The 17681-nt window shown below is 44.4% G+C and overlaps 1 protein-coding gene across 6 annotated transcripts; it reads left to right on the top strand.

Moving 5' to 3' along the window:
• Nucleotides 1-374: 374 nt before the first annotated feature.
• On the top strand, nucleotides 375-17022 carry TMEM14A (transmembrane protein 14A). Of its 6 annotated transcripts, none has more exons than XM_029595735.1 (5): nucleotides 375-556; nucleotides 2111-2194; nucleotides 12699-12800; nucleotides 15331-15418; nucleotides 16589-17022. In XM_029595735.1, exons 2-5 carry the CDS (start codon nucleotides 2119-2121, stop codon nucleotides 16626-16628), a joined length of 306 nt encoding a protein of 101 aa, XP_029451595.1. In that variant the 5' UTR covers nucleotides 375-556; nucleotides 2111-2118; the 3' UTR covers nucleotides 16629-17022. The 6 variants fall into 6 exon arrangements, with proteins under 6 accessions (XP_029451595.1, XP_029451594.1, XP_029451592.1 ...); XM_029595734.1 differs by having other exon boundaries at nucleotides 375-602; XM_029595732.1 differs by having other exon boundaries at nucleotides 375-661.
• Nucleotides 17023-17681: the final 659 nt, after the last annotated feature.

Genomic DNA, 17681 nt, shown 5'->3' with positions numbered 1-17681 from the left:
ACAGATGGAAAGGCATTAACCCCCCCTCCCCCCCAAACTGTACAGATTCTTAATCTCTGCCAGAAAGATTGAGTTCAGAACTCAGCCACTTACATTTGACTTAGCCCAAAAAAAGCGCACCAACCCAATAAAAAGTATGGTTGCCAGCAGAGAATCAATTTACTTCAGCACCAACTGGCTACAGGAACCCTGCTCTACTGTAACAAGGCACATTCAAAGTTTACAGCAAATAAATAAATACCTAACTCTACGGTAACTCCATCCAATTTTTTAGTAACACGAGAAAACCAAACTGCACTGTAGATGGCAGACAAGCATAGGCTTTAGACCGAGAACTGCACACTTGCAGCCGAGGGAGAGGAAAAAGAAAGTAAAACAAGTTGAGAGAGGAACGGGAAGAGCAACGCTCTGGATCCGGAGTAGCCACGGGTTTGTTTTTTTTCAAGTGGAGCACAGACAGCGGCGGACGTTAATAATAATTAACCTTTCCCGCAGAGGGGCTTCACACCAATTCCAGCGAGAAAAAGCAGGCAACATGCGAGGATAAGGTTCAAAGGTTAGCAGCCGGAGGCAAGCACCAAAGGCAGGAGGAGCTCCGAGAGGTGAAGAAACTCTGCTTCTGTGCGAGCTGAGGCCGGCACCCTGACCCCGGCGGGAAAGTGTACGGTATCCGGGGAGGGGAAGGGATCGTGCCACGAGGGAGGAGAGCAGGGGAAGGAGGATAATAGGAACGAGAACAGAGGGGGGGAGGGAGATAACAAGAACAACAGGGTGGCGACGGAGGGGCCACCCGACCAGCAACAGGTGGCCCTCGGGGCGTGGGGCTCTCCTGACGGCTAAGAGTTAAGAGAGATTTGTGTAAGAGGGCTGGCGCCTCCCTCTCGCATTCTTCTGTGATCCGGAGACCTGGCAGGCAGACTCTGGATGAAAGGGCCCTTTGGGCAAGGCTTCCTTTCCGCCCCACCCCTTTCCATTACTCACAGACTGACTCAAAAGGACAACCGTGGGCCCTTCTTTTTTCCCCCCCCCTTTCTTTTTAACTTTTCCAAAATATACATCAAGATACTTTGGCTCAGCCGTGTGCCCTTCTTGACCACTCCTTGTGACATTTCTACATAAGGGGATCCCCGAGGCTGGCAGCAGTGCAACCAGAGTACCGCCTGTGCAGGAGGTAGGGCGGGAGGAAGAGAGCGCGCGAGACAGGAATTTAACCCTCAGGAACACTTTGTAGCGTTTGCAATTGACCTCTACACGTGTGTGTTTTTTTTCTGCATTATATTAAACATGTATTTGCATTAGACATGCTCTGTCAAAACTGCCAGGTTTCCCAGTCACATTGTTCTTCCATCCATGCGGCTGTCTCCTTGTCATTATTCATGTCTTTGGTTTTCATTCCCATCTAGTCTGTCATCCCACAAGTTACACCCAGGCATCAGCTCAGTTTCCCAACTGACATCCATACAGTCTTTCATTTGCACCCTCCTTCCCTCCCCCCAACTTTCTCACACTATCACAGTGCAGTATCGCTTGGCCCTCCACTTAACTGCTATGTACCTTTTCTTATCTTTCCATGTCATTCCCATACTCACTTCCATTCCCCATGTCCTGTCACTCCAGAATATTGCATTCATTCCCCACTCATCCAATGCATCCCTCATCCTCTCACTCCCATGCACCTTATCATCTCTCACTCCCATGCATCATCCCTTATTCTTTATTCATATTCACTCTCTCATCTCACTGCCATGCATCATTACTCATCTCAGTCCCATGTACTGTATTATCTTCCAGTCACTACCATGCATCACCCCTGCACTCCCATGTGCATCTTGTATATTCCTGGTGCTTCCTTTCCCACTCCCTATTTCCACTTCCATACAGCAACTCAGCATCTCTCTTCCCCTCACACCTATTCAGTATACCACTCCGTCCCAATCAGCATCTCTCACCCTCCCACTCACTGTTATGCATTGTGTCCCATATTAACACTAACTGCCATGCACAGTGTCCTACCACTCCTGCTATGCAGTTTTATAGAAACACTCAGTACCATGCACAGTGTCTCAGCTGCATATTTGCTAAACTGTTCTATTTTTATTATTCTCCCTAGAAATAACCATGGCAATTGACTGGATTGGTTTTAGTTATGCTGCGACTCTGGCTTTGGGAGGTGTCCTGGGGTATACTCGAAAAGGTAATGCTGCAATAATCACAAAGTTTTACATAAAATAAATGTAAAGGTAAGGAAAGGCTATGTGGGGGTAGTTTGGAAATGAATTTCTGTGTGTGAAACGCCGTTTTACGTGCTGAAATAGATTCTATAACATTGCCTGCCCAATGTGTGAATAAACTTATGCACATATGTCATATTTGTGTATAAGATTACCCAAACTATGCAGAGGTGTTCCCGGGGGCAGGACTGGGACTGAATTTTGAGTTACGAACATAGGGCCGGATTTTAAAAAGGTTACGCATGCCGGGCCTATTTTAAAAAGGCCCGGCGGCGCGCGTAAAGCCCAGGGACGCGTGTAAGTACCGGGGCTTTATAAAAGGGGCGGTCTGGGGGCGGGGATGGGACCAGAGGCCTCCGTCAGAGCGGCCATTGCAGCTCTGTCAGAGGATCGCGTGCCGGCAGTCGGGCGCAAAAGGTAAAATAAAGGTCAGGGGGGGTTAGAGTAGGGCTGGGGGGGGAAAGGTTAGGGGAAGGGGTGGGAAGGTTAGGTTAAGGGAAGGGAAGCTCCCTTTCAGGCCGCTCCGATTTCAGCCTGGAAGGGAACGATTTCAGAGTGGCCTGGTAGGGAACGGAGGAAGGCAGTGCGGCTCAGCGCACACAAGGTGCATAATTGTGCACCCCCTTGCGCGCACCAACCCCGGATTTTATAACATGTGCGTGGCTGCGCTTGCATGTTATAAAATTGGGCATACGTGTGCACGCACCAGGTAGCATGCGCACATGTAGGCCTCACGAGCTTCTTTTTAAATCTACCTCATACTTTTTGATTTTAAAATGTATGTATGTAAGTTTACATGGGAAACTTACGTGTTCCTGCCAGCAAATGTACCTTATGTGGACACTTTCATTGAGACAATTTTAAAAGCAAACCTACGTTCCCTTTGAAATTTGGTGTATCTTATGGATGTATTTGCTACTTAAAATTACCCAGGATGCTACCAAATTTCCCCTTACTATATACACACACACACACACCTTCATTATCACAGCACGTCCCATTAGTCAAGAAGAGGTCACACGATCAAACAGAATGTTCACATAGGAGGCAATAAGCAATGAAATAACATCAAACTTCTTTTCCTGCATTTTTTTAAAATAGTATGAAAAAGCAAATATAGACTGTCATATTTATTCTGTTGTAGAAAAATATTGTACCTCTGGAGGGAAAGATGGTCTCCAGAGTTTGTATTGCCCAGTAGGGTTGTGCACTGAAAGTTTTTCATTTTGTCATTTCGTTTCTTGTTTCATTTTGCTTTATTTAAAGCAAAGAACAAAATCAAAATTAAAAATATTGAGTCCAGGCTCTGTACCCTCCCTCTGTCAGGAAAGTTTGAAAAACAAGCTCTCTCACAGGTTCCCCATTTCCCACCTCATATCTTACCCCATCCATAGGTGAAAAGGGGGCAAGAGTTTTCACCCCTGCCTCACCAGTGTTATATTTCAAAATGATGTTGGCCGACCTAAGATCAGTGCCATTTTGGAATATGGCCACACTTCAAAATAGTGCTGGCCTCCTACCACATTTCAAACGAATACACATCCTTATTGTTCAGCTCCCTTCAGGGCACTGCAGACCTGCACTTACAAGCATGATGGCTGGAAGTCACTTGCCTCCAGGAGCTTTCAGTACTGTGTCTCTGTCATTCCCAGCCCCCGCTAGTCAGGGTGACAGACCCTGGTCCCATACATCGTCTTACATATGATAGCACAATCCTGCTTCCAAGCCATCAGGCTGGCCCCATACTTTTACATCTAATTGGATTATGAAGGTCATTTTTATTCCACCCACAGAATGGAAGCGGTTCTGTTGGGTTTTCTATTTATAACAGTCATCCTGTGGCTTATCATCAGGATATCTCAAAAGGAAGCCAAGTAGGAGACAATTTATCAAACTGAGATAAAGTGTTTTAGTGTGCCTTGTTAGTAAGTAGGCCCTGTTTATTTAATTATTTCCTTTAAAGTATTTATTACTCGCTCCATCCAAAAGTCCTGGGTAAGGTACAAAACACAACCTCCAGGGAGGAAGAGCTGCTGCCCTTAGGGCAACCAGGGCCGCTGCATCCCCTGGGGGAAGAATGGTGAACCTAGGGCTAGGCCTTGACGCAGGCCCAGCTAAGGCCCGATAGGAGCCTTCCCCATGGGCTTTTCAACAGATTTTGTTTTGGTTATGCACCAGGCTTTCAGTAGTAGACTCAGAACCCTTGCCCCAATATTGGAAGCGGGTAAAGAGAGGGGCCCCTCAGTGAATGCAAAACATGCTTAGACCCAACCCATCGCCCTTCACTACACTCACACCAGCACTGGCAAATAGGACTGGTCAGTTTATGACTCTGAGGCTAGTGGACCCTTGACCTCACAAAAGGAAGGGCAGGGCTTGTCAGACGAAGAGAGCTCCTTGGTGGTTAGGCTGCTCCAGAAAGATGAGCTGTCAGCGTTCATTTTTAGCATACAGGAAGCCTTGAAGTTTTCTAGCACCAAGTCAGACATTCTGGCAGAGGGTGACCCTATCCTACAAGGGATAAGGAAACCTTCAAGGTCCTTTCCCCTACATGAAGTCTTAAGGCAGAAGGTACTTTCAGGATGGGACTCCTCGTTGGGGGATCTTAGAGAGACAAGATCATGAAGACATTGTATCCACTTTCTGTGGAACAAAAGGATGGTCTACTCAGATCCCAAGGGTAGTCATGGTAATGTCGGTAATAGTCTGTAGAACTACCGTTCCGGTGGAAGATGATTAGGCCTTAAAGGACCCTCAGGATAGGAAAATAGAAGCTGTCCTGAAAAAGGCCTTTTCCATGGGAGCCATGGCGATCCAGGCTTTGATTTGTGGAGGCTGTGTAGCCTGGGCAGTCCAGGACTCCCAGAAGATAAAGAAGGGTCAGCCATGTGAGAACTTAGACAAGAACACTTCAAGTACCAACGCAAAATCAAAGTGTTGGGACTAATGGCAAGAAGCTCCTTTCATGGAGGCAAGAGACCAAGATCAGACCCACCGAAGCTGCAAGGGCCAGTCGCCACCCAACAATGACATCCAGCAATACCAGTGGGTGCAGTGTGGGTCCAGATCATGTCGGACCAGTAGACCCTGGACATAATTTTAAGGGGCTATGCACCAGAGTGTGATTCCCCAGTACCAAATGTGTTTATGGTCTGCCCCCAGGACATCATAAGTCAAACCAGAGGCAGTGGAAGTAACCCTGAAAAGACTGTGGGATCTAGAAGCTATAGTTCCAGAACCACCCCAAGAGAGGAGGCAATGAGCATATTCAATTTATTTTGGCATGCTAAAGAAAGTAGGCACTTTTCGTTCTGTGTTGGATCTAAAAGGGGGTCAACAGATGCGTAAGGGTACTGTATTTCAGAATGGAGATCTTCCACTTGGTCATGGTAGCAGTAAGAAAAGGAGAATTTCTGGCATCATTGGACTTGGTGGAAAACTAACATTTTTACAGATGGGCTTAGACCTCCACTGAGGATTTGGGTGGCAGCCATATCGTGTTATAGAGGCCACATTACAGTTATCCATGTAGCCGCATATCCTGATGTAGTGCACTTCTTGCAAGTGCAAAATGGATTCGACCACAGTTCTGACCAATCTTTCCTCAATGAGACTTTAATCTGGTCCTTAGGGCAATTAGCAGGAGCAATCTTTGAACCCCTGAAGGGAGCATCCATTAAAAACATCTCATTAAAGGACACTGTCTTGATAGCAATTTGCTCCACCAGACACATCTCAGAGCCGGAAGCACTCTCATGTAAAGAGCCCTACCTTGTGCTATTCTCGCATTCGGTCACCTTTAAACCAGTACTCTCGTTTCTCCCAAAGGTAGTGTCTCCCTTGCGCTTGAATCAGGAAGTGAATCTGCCAGTAATTGGGAGGAAGGAATGCAAGGGAAAGGAGAGTAATCTTCACCGACTGGATGCTCATCAGTTAGTTTTATGGTACCTGAAAGTAACAAATTTGTTCAGGAAATCTGACTGGCTTTCGTGCTCTTTGGTGGGCCATGAACGGGAGAAGTGGCCTCCAAGGCTATGATAGCAAGATGGATCAAAGAGGACATCTCCTCAGCACATAACCTCAATGGAAGACAGGTGCCAGTGATGCTCCATGCATTAGATTGTAAGCCCCATGGGGACAGGGAAATAGCTACAGTACCTAAATGTAATCCGCTTTGAAGTCCAGTAAATCGGAAAATAAAAATCAGATAAATAAAAAAAAAGCAATACTCCACAAGAGTGCAGGCATCTTCCTGGCAGAAACATCGACACTGTGGATCCATAGTCTAGAGCAGTGGTTCTCAACCTTTTTTCTGTCGGGACACACCTGACAGATGGTTCTCACATGCGTGACACACTGACCCATGATCGTCACAGGGCTAGATGTAAAAGTAGAGTTTGCATCCACGGGAACCCCCCTGACCCACAATAATGGATGTAAAGCAGAATTATGACATTCCCAATACAACTCACCCTACAAAAAAGATATTCTGGTTCTGGTGTCATCTCAGTAACAGCAACTCAAACTCCTTCTCCTTCCAGGCTCAATAGCCCTACTTATGAAAAGACAGCAGTTTACCACCAATGCATGTCCTCTTGAGAAAACACAACAAATAAGACCGATACAAACACTTACATGCTAGTAAAATATCTCATCTCAGTAACAGATACAGAACCGACCCAACATACTCCCAGGATCTGTAGTAATGCACATAAACTAATCCGCACACAGTTACACCTGTATTATGGAATACACTCAAATAGGAGCAACCCTATCTATGAAAAGGCAACACTACAAATATTAAATCAGGCCCTAAAAACCAATACACCTCTTATTAGGAAAACAGAACTAGCAAGCAGCTATAGATCCCCACACAGAAATAATTGTAAAACTATACTAATAAGCAGAATAAATGTTTCAAAACAGCTATGAACAGAATAACATCCAACAATTAAAAACTCATAAAAACTATTAAAAAATTCTCCAAACACCAATAAAATATTTCAAAAAAAGCAGACACATCACATAATATTAAATAATTAAAATGGCAGTCAATCAAGAAAAATAAACTTAAAAAGCCACTTTTACTTACCCCCTCCAGCAGCTCTCCTGCTCCTCTTCCATGCAGGCCGTGGCACACACCAGAAGCAGCAGTAGAGGCTAAGCTCTATAATCATGGTCCTCTTCCTTAATGCCCATGTCTCACACACACACACCATACCAGTCATGCCCCCATGACCAGTTTCTGTCTCTCACACACTAATCATCTCCCAGTCTTTGACACACACACACACCAGTCACCTTCCTGAACAGTTTCTCTCATGCCACACACACACAGGCTTCCCACTCCCGTGTTCTACTTACATATACGGGCTTCTCACTCTCATAATCACTTTCTCTGTCTCACACACACTCACCAGTCTCCCATGCTTGTTCTCTCCACATGCACAGGCTTCTCATTTCTATAATCACTTTCTTTCTCTCTCATACACACACACACACACCAGTCACCTGATCTCTCTCATGCATACACACACACAGGCTTCCCACTCCCATGTTCTTTCAGATATACAGGCTTCTCACTCCCATGCTGTGTCTCACACACACCCAGGTTTCTCACTCCCATGCTCACTCTTCACATGCACAGGCTTCTCATTCCCATAATCACTTTCTCTCTGTTACACACACATACATACACACACACACACCAGTCTCTCTCTCATTTCCATGCTCGCTCTCCACTGCACAGGCTTCTCATTCCCTGAATCACATTCTTTCTCTCATATTCACACACACCAGTCTCTTTCTCTAACACACCCCGTCACCTTACCAACCAGTCTCTCGCTCTCATGCATGCACACACACACACAGGCTTCCCACTCCCATGCTCTTTCTCTCACATAATCAGGCTTCTCACTCCCATGCTTTTTTTCACACACACACCCCTCCCCCCCCCCAACACCAGGCTTCTTATGCCCATGCTTTCTCACATACCCAGATTTCTCACTTCAGTGCTTTCTCTCTCTCTCTCTCACACACACACACACACATCAGTCACTTCCTTGTCTAATGTCTCACACTCTCACATTCATATCAGTTATCTCCCTGAGCAGTCACTTTCATTGTCTCTCACATATACACCACATCAACTCTCTGACCAGTTTCTCTCACTCACAAACGTGCTCTCAATCACACGCAGGCTGGCTGCTTCTTTCTCTCTCTCACTCACTTCCTCCCTAAACCCCCCCCCCCCCCGGAGCACAAATGGGAGCTGCAGCAGCCTCCTCCTCCAGCCCCCGCAAGCCAAGAAAGTAGAATTCCATCGACCGCGGGAGGCTCCTGCTGCTCTCTCCTTTCTCTATTACCGGCTGCTTCGATTGCCCGGAGGCCGATGATGCTGCTGCCGCTGCTACTTTATCACGCGGCATGGGCCGGCTCTTTCTCCTTCCCGCGCACCACTTCCTGTTCCGGGTCACGGGGGGGGGGGGCGCACGGGAAGAAGAAAAGGCCAGCCACAAGTGCCACAGCTTCTTTTAGCGCCGCTGCCGTTCCCGCTGGGCTTGAACGTGCTGATAGCCCGGCGGCAACGGCAGCAAGGAAGAAAGAGCAGCGGGAGAGACCCGGAGCACGCGACACACTAGCCGGCGCTTGGCGACACACTAGGGTGTCGCGACACACCGGTTGAGAACCGCTGGTCTAGAGGATGTGAATGAAGAGAAGAGGCACGGGGGTGGCTTGCTTGCGGGAATGACGGCTACTACCTGGAGATTAATATCCTTATTCAATAAACTTACACACGGTTAATGCGACTCCAACATTGCTCTATGATTCAACGGCAAGAGGAAATGTGGAAAAAAGGATTTGTATCCACAAAAAAGCAGGGGAGTAGCTTGCTTGTTACGGCGGTTACTACCCCAAACCAAATAAGCCTGATACTTCACTTTCAATGCACATCCAGCATAGCTCTCTGCTTCAACGGCAGGGAGAATGAAGAAAAGATGATTTATATTCAGCATCAACCAACAAGGAATGAATTACATAAGCATGGGTGTAGCTTGCTTGTTACGGCGGTTACTACCCCGAATCAATTAAGCCTGATACTTCACTTGGAATACATATCCAGCGCAGCTCACTGTTCAACGACAGGAGGGAATGAAGTAAAGAGGATTTATATTCAGACAACCAACAAGGACTGAATTGCACAGGCAGGGTAAACCAACGTGGGAGTAGCTTGATTATTACGGCGGTTACTACCCCAAACCAATTAGCTAGATACGTCACTTAGATGCAGCTCCAGCACTGCTGTCTGCATCGATGGTGGGGGTGAAGGGAATTGGAACCAAAAAGTTACCAATAAGAGCCCTGACCTCAGCAGTCAGAGTAACAGATAAGTATGAAAACAAATAGGTGTGAAAGCTTGCTGGGCAGACTGGATGGGCCGTTTGGTCTTCTTCTGCCATCACTTCTATGTTTCTATGTTTCCCAGGGGAAATCCGCAGGTCCACCACTTGGACCTCCTTGAACTCATTCTGCAGGGATTACAGAGTGGACATTCAGGGAAAGATAGGGGCCAGAGGTGATCCGAGAAACTATAGACCGGTGAGCCTGACTTCAGTGCCAGGAAAAATCGTGGAAGCTATTATAAAGAATAAAATCATAGAGCATATAGATAGAAATGATTTAATGGAACAGAGCCAGCATGGAAAGTCTTGCTTCACTAATCTACATTTTTTGAAGGGGTGAATAGATATGTGAATAAAAGTGAACTGGTAAATGTGGTGTATTTGGATTTTTAGAAGGCATTTGACAAAATCTCTCATGAGAGGCTTCTAAGAAAATTAAAATCATGAGATAGGAGGCGATGTCCTTTTGTGAATTGCAAACTGGTTAAAAGACAGGAAAAAGAGAGTAGGATTAAATGGTCTGTTTTCACTGTGGAAAAAGGTAAACAGTGAAGTGCCCCAGGGATCTGTACTTGGACCGGTGTTTTTCAATATATTTATAAATGATCTAGAAAGCAGTTTGATGAGTGAGGTGATCAAATTTGCAGATGACAGAAAATTATTCAGAATAGTAAATCACAAGCAGATTGTGATAAATTGCAGGAGGACCTTGTGAGACTGGAAGATTGGGCATCCAAATGGCAGATGAAATATAATGTGGACAAGTGCAAGGTGATACATAAAGGGAAAAATAACCCATGCTGTAGTTACACGATGTTAGGTTTCATATTAGGAGTTACCACCCAGAAAAAAGATATGGGCGTCATAGTTGATATTACATTGAAATTGTTGGCTCAGTGTAATGTGGCAGTCAAAAAAGCAAACAGAATGTTGGGAATTATTAAGAAGGGAATGGTGAATAAAATGGAGGATGTCATAATGCCTCTGTAGCACTCCATGGTGAGACCGCACCTTGAATACTGTGTGCAATTCTTGTTGCTGCATCTCAAAAAGATATAGTTGTTCTGGAGAAAGTACAGAGAAGGGTGACCAAAATGATAAAGAGCATGGAAAGGCTCCCCTATGAGGAAAAGCTAAAGAGATTAGGGCTGTTCAGACTGGAAAAGAGTTGGCTGAGGAGGGATATGCTAGAGGTCTATAAAATCATGAAGGGACTTAAACAAGTAAATGTGAATCGGTCATTTACTCTTTGATAATAATACAAGGACTAGGGGGCACTCCATGAAGTTAGCAAATAGCACATTTAAAACAAATCTGAGAAAACATTTTTTTTTTTAACTCAGTGCACAATTGAGCTCTGGAATTCATTGCCAGAGGATGTGGTTAAGGCAGTTACTGTAGCTGGGTTTAAAAAAGGTTTGGATAAGTTCCTGGAGGAAAAGTCCATAAACTGCTTTTAATCTATAGGGAATAGCCACTGCTTGTGGTCAGCATTAGTAACATGGGATCTATTTAATGTTTGGGTATTTGCCAGGCATTTGTGACCTGGATTGGCCACAGTTGGAAACAGGATGCTGGGCTTGATGGACCCTTGGTCTGTCTAGTATGGCATATCTTTGTTCTTATGCAAAGGAGGAAACGGCTTTTGGGTCTGGGGTTCCCAAAGCAGCCTTTTCTTCCTCTCACCCTGCCTAGGGGGTAGCTTTTATATCTCCCAAGTGTAATTGTCTGGTCTAGCAGGCAAAAAGGAAGGTAAAATTATTCTACCTGATAATTTTCTTTCCTTGAGTCCTGCTAGACCAGTCCAAGCCCTACCCAGAAAGACAGGAATCATGACTGGAGGCATGCTGGGAGCCAAACTTGCTCTCTCGCTCTATTCCTCTCTTTATTTCTCTTCACCCTCCACTAAGGGAGAGGGAATAACCTTGAGGGACCAAAAAATAATGATGATATATTATATGTATACAAGGCACAAAGTAGAGTCCTTATCCAGTTGTTTTGGCAGGAGGCTTCTGGCAAGGCCTATGACCTCTCGCCCTTTATGGCAAAGAGTGACGTCATGAAGGTGGTGTGCAGCAAACTCCCAGGTGGAATGGGCTGGTCTAGTAGAACTCAAGGAAAGAAAATTATCAGGTAGAATAATTTAACCTTTAACTCTGGCTCCCAGGTGTTGCCCTTGTAGATGTGCATGACTCCTTCCTCCTGCGGGCTAGGCACCTAAATTCTCTCTCCTGACTTCACTCAGTCTATCTGCCCACCCATTTTTTAAGTGGCTAAATATAGGCACTCAACAGGAGACATTTTTTCTTTGGCAGACCTAGACAACTAAAGTCTCATATAAATAAAGCAACTGAGCTCCTAAGTTAGGCATCTAGCTCCTTGGAATATCAGTCCTCATAAGCTAAGCAAAATCCTGTTGAGGATGCTCATGCAGGTTTTTTCTTTTTTGTAGTCAGTTTGCATATGCTATAATTTAGTGTTCAACTGTTTCAGTTTTTTGTTTGTTTTTTTTTTTTGAAAAACAAATTACTGGAAATTTTTTAGGTTTGATCTACCAAATTGGGATAAAAGGAAGACATACAAAAAATTGCTGTAAATCGGGGAAAATAAATAATAGAGATGTTAATACATATGTAGTTTCTGCCCATGAAAAAAGAACAGTAATGCAGAAGATGAGAAAGAAGTATAAAATACAAAAATACTAAGCACCTGTTTATATGAGCCATCTGAATGGCTCCATTGTGTGTCTGGAGTGAGTCTTAAATTTAAGAATTGCTCCAGCTTCAGTGCTGTAAAAATGAAAATGTTATAACTTCCTTGACCAGCACTGAGCCTTGAGGTGGGTTTAGTCACAAACTACCCTCGCTGGATAGAAATCTCTGATTCAGATCAGTTCAATCGGCTGATTCGGTGACAAATAAAGAACCCCTTGGCAGTGCCAGACTTTCCCACCTCTAATGGGGGCAATAAGGATTTTCCCCTAAGGCACAAAACAGAAGATATTAGTGGTAATTGATTTGCCTTGAGGTGTGACTAATTGTGTAAACTGTATTTCTTGTTGCAGGCAGTATAGTGTCTTTGATTGCTGGACTTTTCTTTGGTGCATTGGCTGGTTATGGAGCTTACTGCGTAACGTGTGACCCGAGGGATGTGAAAATATCCTTGTGTAAGTGTTGGACTTCTATTCATTCGTTCATTCATTCATTCATTCATTCATCTTTTTCATTTTTGGGTTTTCTATAGCACCCTAGCCAGGATGCCTCACAAAAGGTACTCAGATTAACAAAAAATGGTACAGAAAGCAAGCAGGAACAGAGGTGGCGAACAGAGGACTTTAGATGTCTATCGGGATAGGTAAACCTGGAGACTGATGCACTAAGCTGCCACAAAATGGGCCATGATCACACATTAATGCATGATAATGGCCCATATTAACCGCCTGCAGAAGGGTTTGTAAGTAAATAGCGCATGTTAAATTTAATACGGCATAGAAAAACTTAACTACAGCTCTGGGAGGTATAGTTAAGTTTCTCACTATAACAACTGTGCGGTGACATTCACACATTTAAAAGAGCCTTATGTAGCTATGGGAACACAGGCAACCAGCTGATTTACATAATTATGCTGCTCATTGCCCGATTTTGTAGAGATTTTGTGGCAATGTTTGCCCCCAACCAGAAAAGTCATAGCTCCATCCTTGCAGAGAATCAGCAGATAAAATGGGAAAGAGAATTTTCCAAGCATTTTGCCTTGTGACCCGCAGCACTCGAGAGGGGAATGATCCTGGGGGCATGTTTTCCTCTGGGGGGGGGGGGGGGGGGGGGGGAGTATCACACGCAGACTTCCTTTTCAGATCCTCAGATCCTGCTTTTCCAGTACAGTTCTGTAAGCACAAAAAGCAGATGCACAAACTTTATATCTGCGACAGGCTTCGAAGTGAAAGGACGTGGGTCCTCTGCTTTGAGAAGAAGCGTGAGAACTGGAGATAGAACGTATGTGCAGTCTTTGTCCCATTGCTGAGCTTGAAAATTGCGTCCTTAATGTGGACAGCTGTGGGATTATGTGCCTGAGCTACAGAAAGAGGAAGATAGTTCTTTCTAATAGCAGCCCGAGGGAAAAAAAGCTCCTGTTTTAAAGGTAATTTATCCAGAAGATTGTCCCCACAGCACCCTCCCAGGCAAAGAGGTCACCGAAGCCTGTGCATACATATTGTCCCCATGCTGAGTGAGATGGTGCAGTGAGGGGAGGCGAAGAACCTCACGCTGCATAGCTCTGTCCCTGAGAGTGATGGGGAGGAAGAGCAGCAGTACAATGATGTAAGAAAACCTAACTTCCGGCTTCTTTATCACGTCTACCTGTGTAAATTCATTCGTTGCTGTTATCGGTCCCATGCATTATAAGCGTCCCCGTCCAAAACACGCATCCAACCGCGGGTTAACCTGTGCGCTAGCCTGAGCGCGCAGTATTGCGTCGGCCTGAAAGATTCTCCCATCCTTCGCACATGTCATTTCTGCAGCTGAAGGGAGGGTATGCTACAGGAGCGGAAAGAAAGTTATGCAGAACTATAAATGTAATTCTATGCATGGACGTTTCTCCTCCAAACCAAAAACTCCCCTGGAATTACCTACTTTCAAAATGTAGTCGTACTGTGAAAGCGCGTACCTATATTCAGTTGCCCTGCCTGCAGCATGCCCAGGAAGGATTTAAAAAGGTAAAACATGACTATTCGAACAAGCTTTCCAAGAGTTTTAACCTAATGATTATATACCCCCTTTAATATATATATTTATATATATATATTATCTCTGCTCTTACTGTTCTGCATCTTTAACTGTTTTAAATTGTATGATTAATTATTTTACTATTTTATTTGTTTTTATTAGTTTATTATGAAACTTTGTATTTACTTCTTTTCATTAATTTTGGAAATGCAAATATTTTTAAATGACTATTTGTTAACTAATGTAAACCGATGTGATATGTTCTCATGAAACATCGGTATATAAAAATTATTAATAATAATAATAATAGAAACATTTTCATGAGAATCTTAAGGCCGTTCTGTTTCCGGAGGCTTTTACTGCCTCATAGGGTGTCTGAGGAGCTTTGTTTCTTTGGCAGTTTGGTTTGATACTGTTTAGTAACATGCCCTGTGCTTTATTTCATGCTTATTTTGTGTATATTGTTAGGAACTCTGATGATTTCTAAAGTTTAGAAAGAAATCAAAGGCACATTTTTTTTTCCAACAAGCCTATGGTTAGATAATATGTACTTTTGTATTAATATTATCTGTTTTATTATCTGTTGTCCGTGTCTGGCTTAAGTTATGAATGTACCTCTGTTATCCACATTGCACAAGGTTTTTTTTGGAAAAAACAAAATATAAATGTTTTTAAATAAATAAGAAAATAGCAAATCTGTTTTAAATTAAATCTAAGCACATTATTCCGTGGTTAGCCGCAGAAATTATCCTCAGAACGGCAATTTGTGCACACATAAAAACCAAAACTGGCTTGCGTGTAACTAACTGAATTTTAAAAGCGCTATATTGAAAATGTGATACTTCAACATCGTTGCATTAAGGCTTTTGAAATCAGAAGCCATAGATGGGCTGTTAAGTTTTATGTCTAAGTGGCAGGTTTGATTGGTGCAGCACAAGCGGATAAATACAGTGAGCATTTTTCTCTAAACCCCAGATGCGGCTTTCATTCTGGCTACAGTTATGGGGATTCGCTATAGAAGATCAAGGAAGCTAATGCCAGCCGGCATGATAGCTTTCCTCAGGTGAGCATGCATTCGTTGTGGAGTCTTCCTGCTATAAGGCGAGTCTGAAATGAAGAGGGGGTAAGGGTGGCAGGAGCAGTGCAAATCAGACCTTCCACAAACCACTGGGGCTAGGGCTAGCAAAATCCAAGCCAGCTGTCAAAAAGCCAGGCCTACCTCAATTTAGTGCTGATTTCCATTTTTTTTTTATCCCTGCAAACCTGGCTACAGTGCACCCTTGTGCCAGATGCTCGCTTGAAGTCTGGCTGCTGTGGAACAGCTGCCACAAGCTGCATCAGTGTAGCCCCTCATTAACTATCTGACACAGCAGCCTGACCCCTCACACCTCCGTCGCCCCCAATACTCTGACACTCCCCACATTGGGGCCGATGCAATATCATGTGCTCAAGCTAGTGCACAGCTTGACCATTGATTGGACGCGCTAGGCTAACAGCCGATGCTATATAGGGATTTGGACGCACGTCCACACTCACACGTAGCCAATAGCTCTCATCACATGTAAATGCCATGTAAATGAGGCTGTGAGCTATTACCCTGATGCAAAAAAATTGACATGCGCCCGATGCACACTTTTTTAACCTGGCAAATTTAATGCCAGTCCCGGAGCTGGCGTTAAGTCTTGCCAGGCATTAAGGGTTCACTAAAAACAAAAACAAAAATCCTGCTTTATGTGGTTCCTCCTACTTTTACTATTGTCACAGTACTAAGCAGGAGGAACCACAGAAAGCAGCAACATGAAAAAAATAAAAATAAAGTCTTGACGGCAGCCAGCTTAGGAAAACGGACATGCAATTTACCAGCATCTGTTTTCCTAACCAGTGGCTGTGCGCACAGCCAGGTCTCCTGGGGGCCCAACGCCAAGGACACTCTAGGGACGCACAATTGATCCCTAGTGCGTCCTTGTTAACGCGGCACCTCATTTCCATACTACATCAGGCGCCCTGGAGACCTGGCTGTGCGCGCATTAAAAAAAAAAAAACAGGCGCCCAGTTTGGATACCTGGTTTTTTACACACGGTTTGGATGCCCGTTTTTTACACACTGTTTATTGCATCGGCCCCCTTACCTTTCCAGTAGTAGCTTCGTTGTACAGTTACTGAGAGAAAACCGTCACTGAGCCTTCAAACGCTGGCCCATCCTTGACACATTTTGCTCTGTGCATTGTTTGCAGTGTCGTCATGATCCTGAGACTTATCCTAAGCCTCCTGTAAGGAGCCTGCAACCGCTGGAGACCGAGGTGCTCTTACTGCAGGAAGCTGGCAAGACGTTTGTCCTTTTGGATGTGGAGGAGATTTAACAAATCTTTCTCTGCTGCCATTTGTATGTCTACTTTTCTGAAATTAACAATAATACAGTAATAATAATCATTTTGTATTTCAAGCACACCTTTCCGATTTTAGCTCAAGGTGGTTTACAGCATTTTTTTTTTTTTTCAGTTAAAATACCTGGAGCTGAAACATCGCCTCACAAGTGCAAAGGCACATTTTCAGTTCTTAAACCTTTACAGTCTTTGAGGTTTTTGGGTTTTTTTTATATAAAGCTTTTAATTCATACAAGGTGTATCATAAATATGAAAGACAAGTCTATTAAAGATACTGCACAGTATGGAGTGTATTGTGGACATTTTGCAACAGGTGAACGGTCCGGGGCACTTTTACTCATAGACTGTGCAGCCCTTTTCAGAGAGAAAGTACACGCGTGCTTTGCCTTTGAAAATTTCCCAAGGAAAACAAAATATACGACGAGAACTCTACCTTCTTTCCCTGCGGATACTTTTTCCAATCAAAACAACATGCAGAGTGTTGGAACATTCCCAAAAGACCTGCTTCGTTGCCTCCCTCGGCCTTGTCCCGTCCCCGGGGATGCCTGCACGAAAACAGAGGTGACAGTGCGCACATTGTGGCACAGTGCATAGACTTTTTCCCACACGCGGGCTGGGCAATTTTTCAGACAGGCAGTGTCTGCGGGTAAACGCTTTTTTTTACCAATGGAAAAACCTTTGAATATTGTCCCTCCCCAGGCACTTCTTCTTTCTTGCACATTCAGTCAGATATTCTGAGGCAAGGGAGAGGGCATTGAGCAATACAGCAATGATATTTATCTGAGAGGAGCTTCTGCCAAAGGCACCATCGGCGTTACAAAATACAGTTACTGAAAAGCTGTTTTAATTAGGGTTTTTTTTTTAAATCATAACATAGGATGTGCCATGAAGGGTCCATTCAGCTCAGCATCCTGTCTCCGACAGTGGCCGGTTCGGGTCACAG

Source organism: Rhinatrema bivittatum, chromosome 3, assembly GCF_901001135.1.
Source record: "Rhinatrema bivittatum chromosome 3, aRhiBiv1.1, whole genome shotgun sequence".
NCBI classification, from domain to species: Eukaryota; Metazoa; Chordata; class Amphibia; order Gymnophiona; family Rhinatrematidae; genus Rhinatrema; species Rhinatrema bivittatum.
Note: the sequence above shows the minus strand (reverse complement) of the source record. Positions and strands in the feature narration are given on the sequence as shown.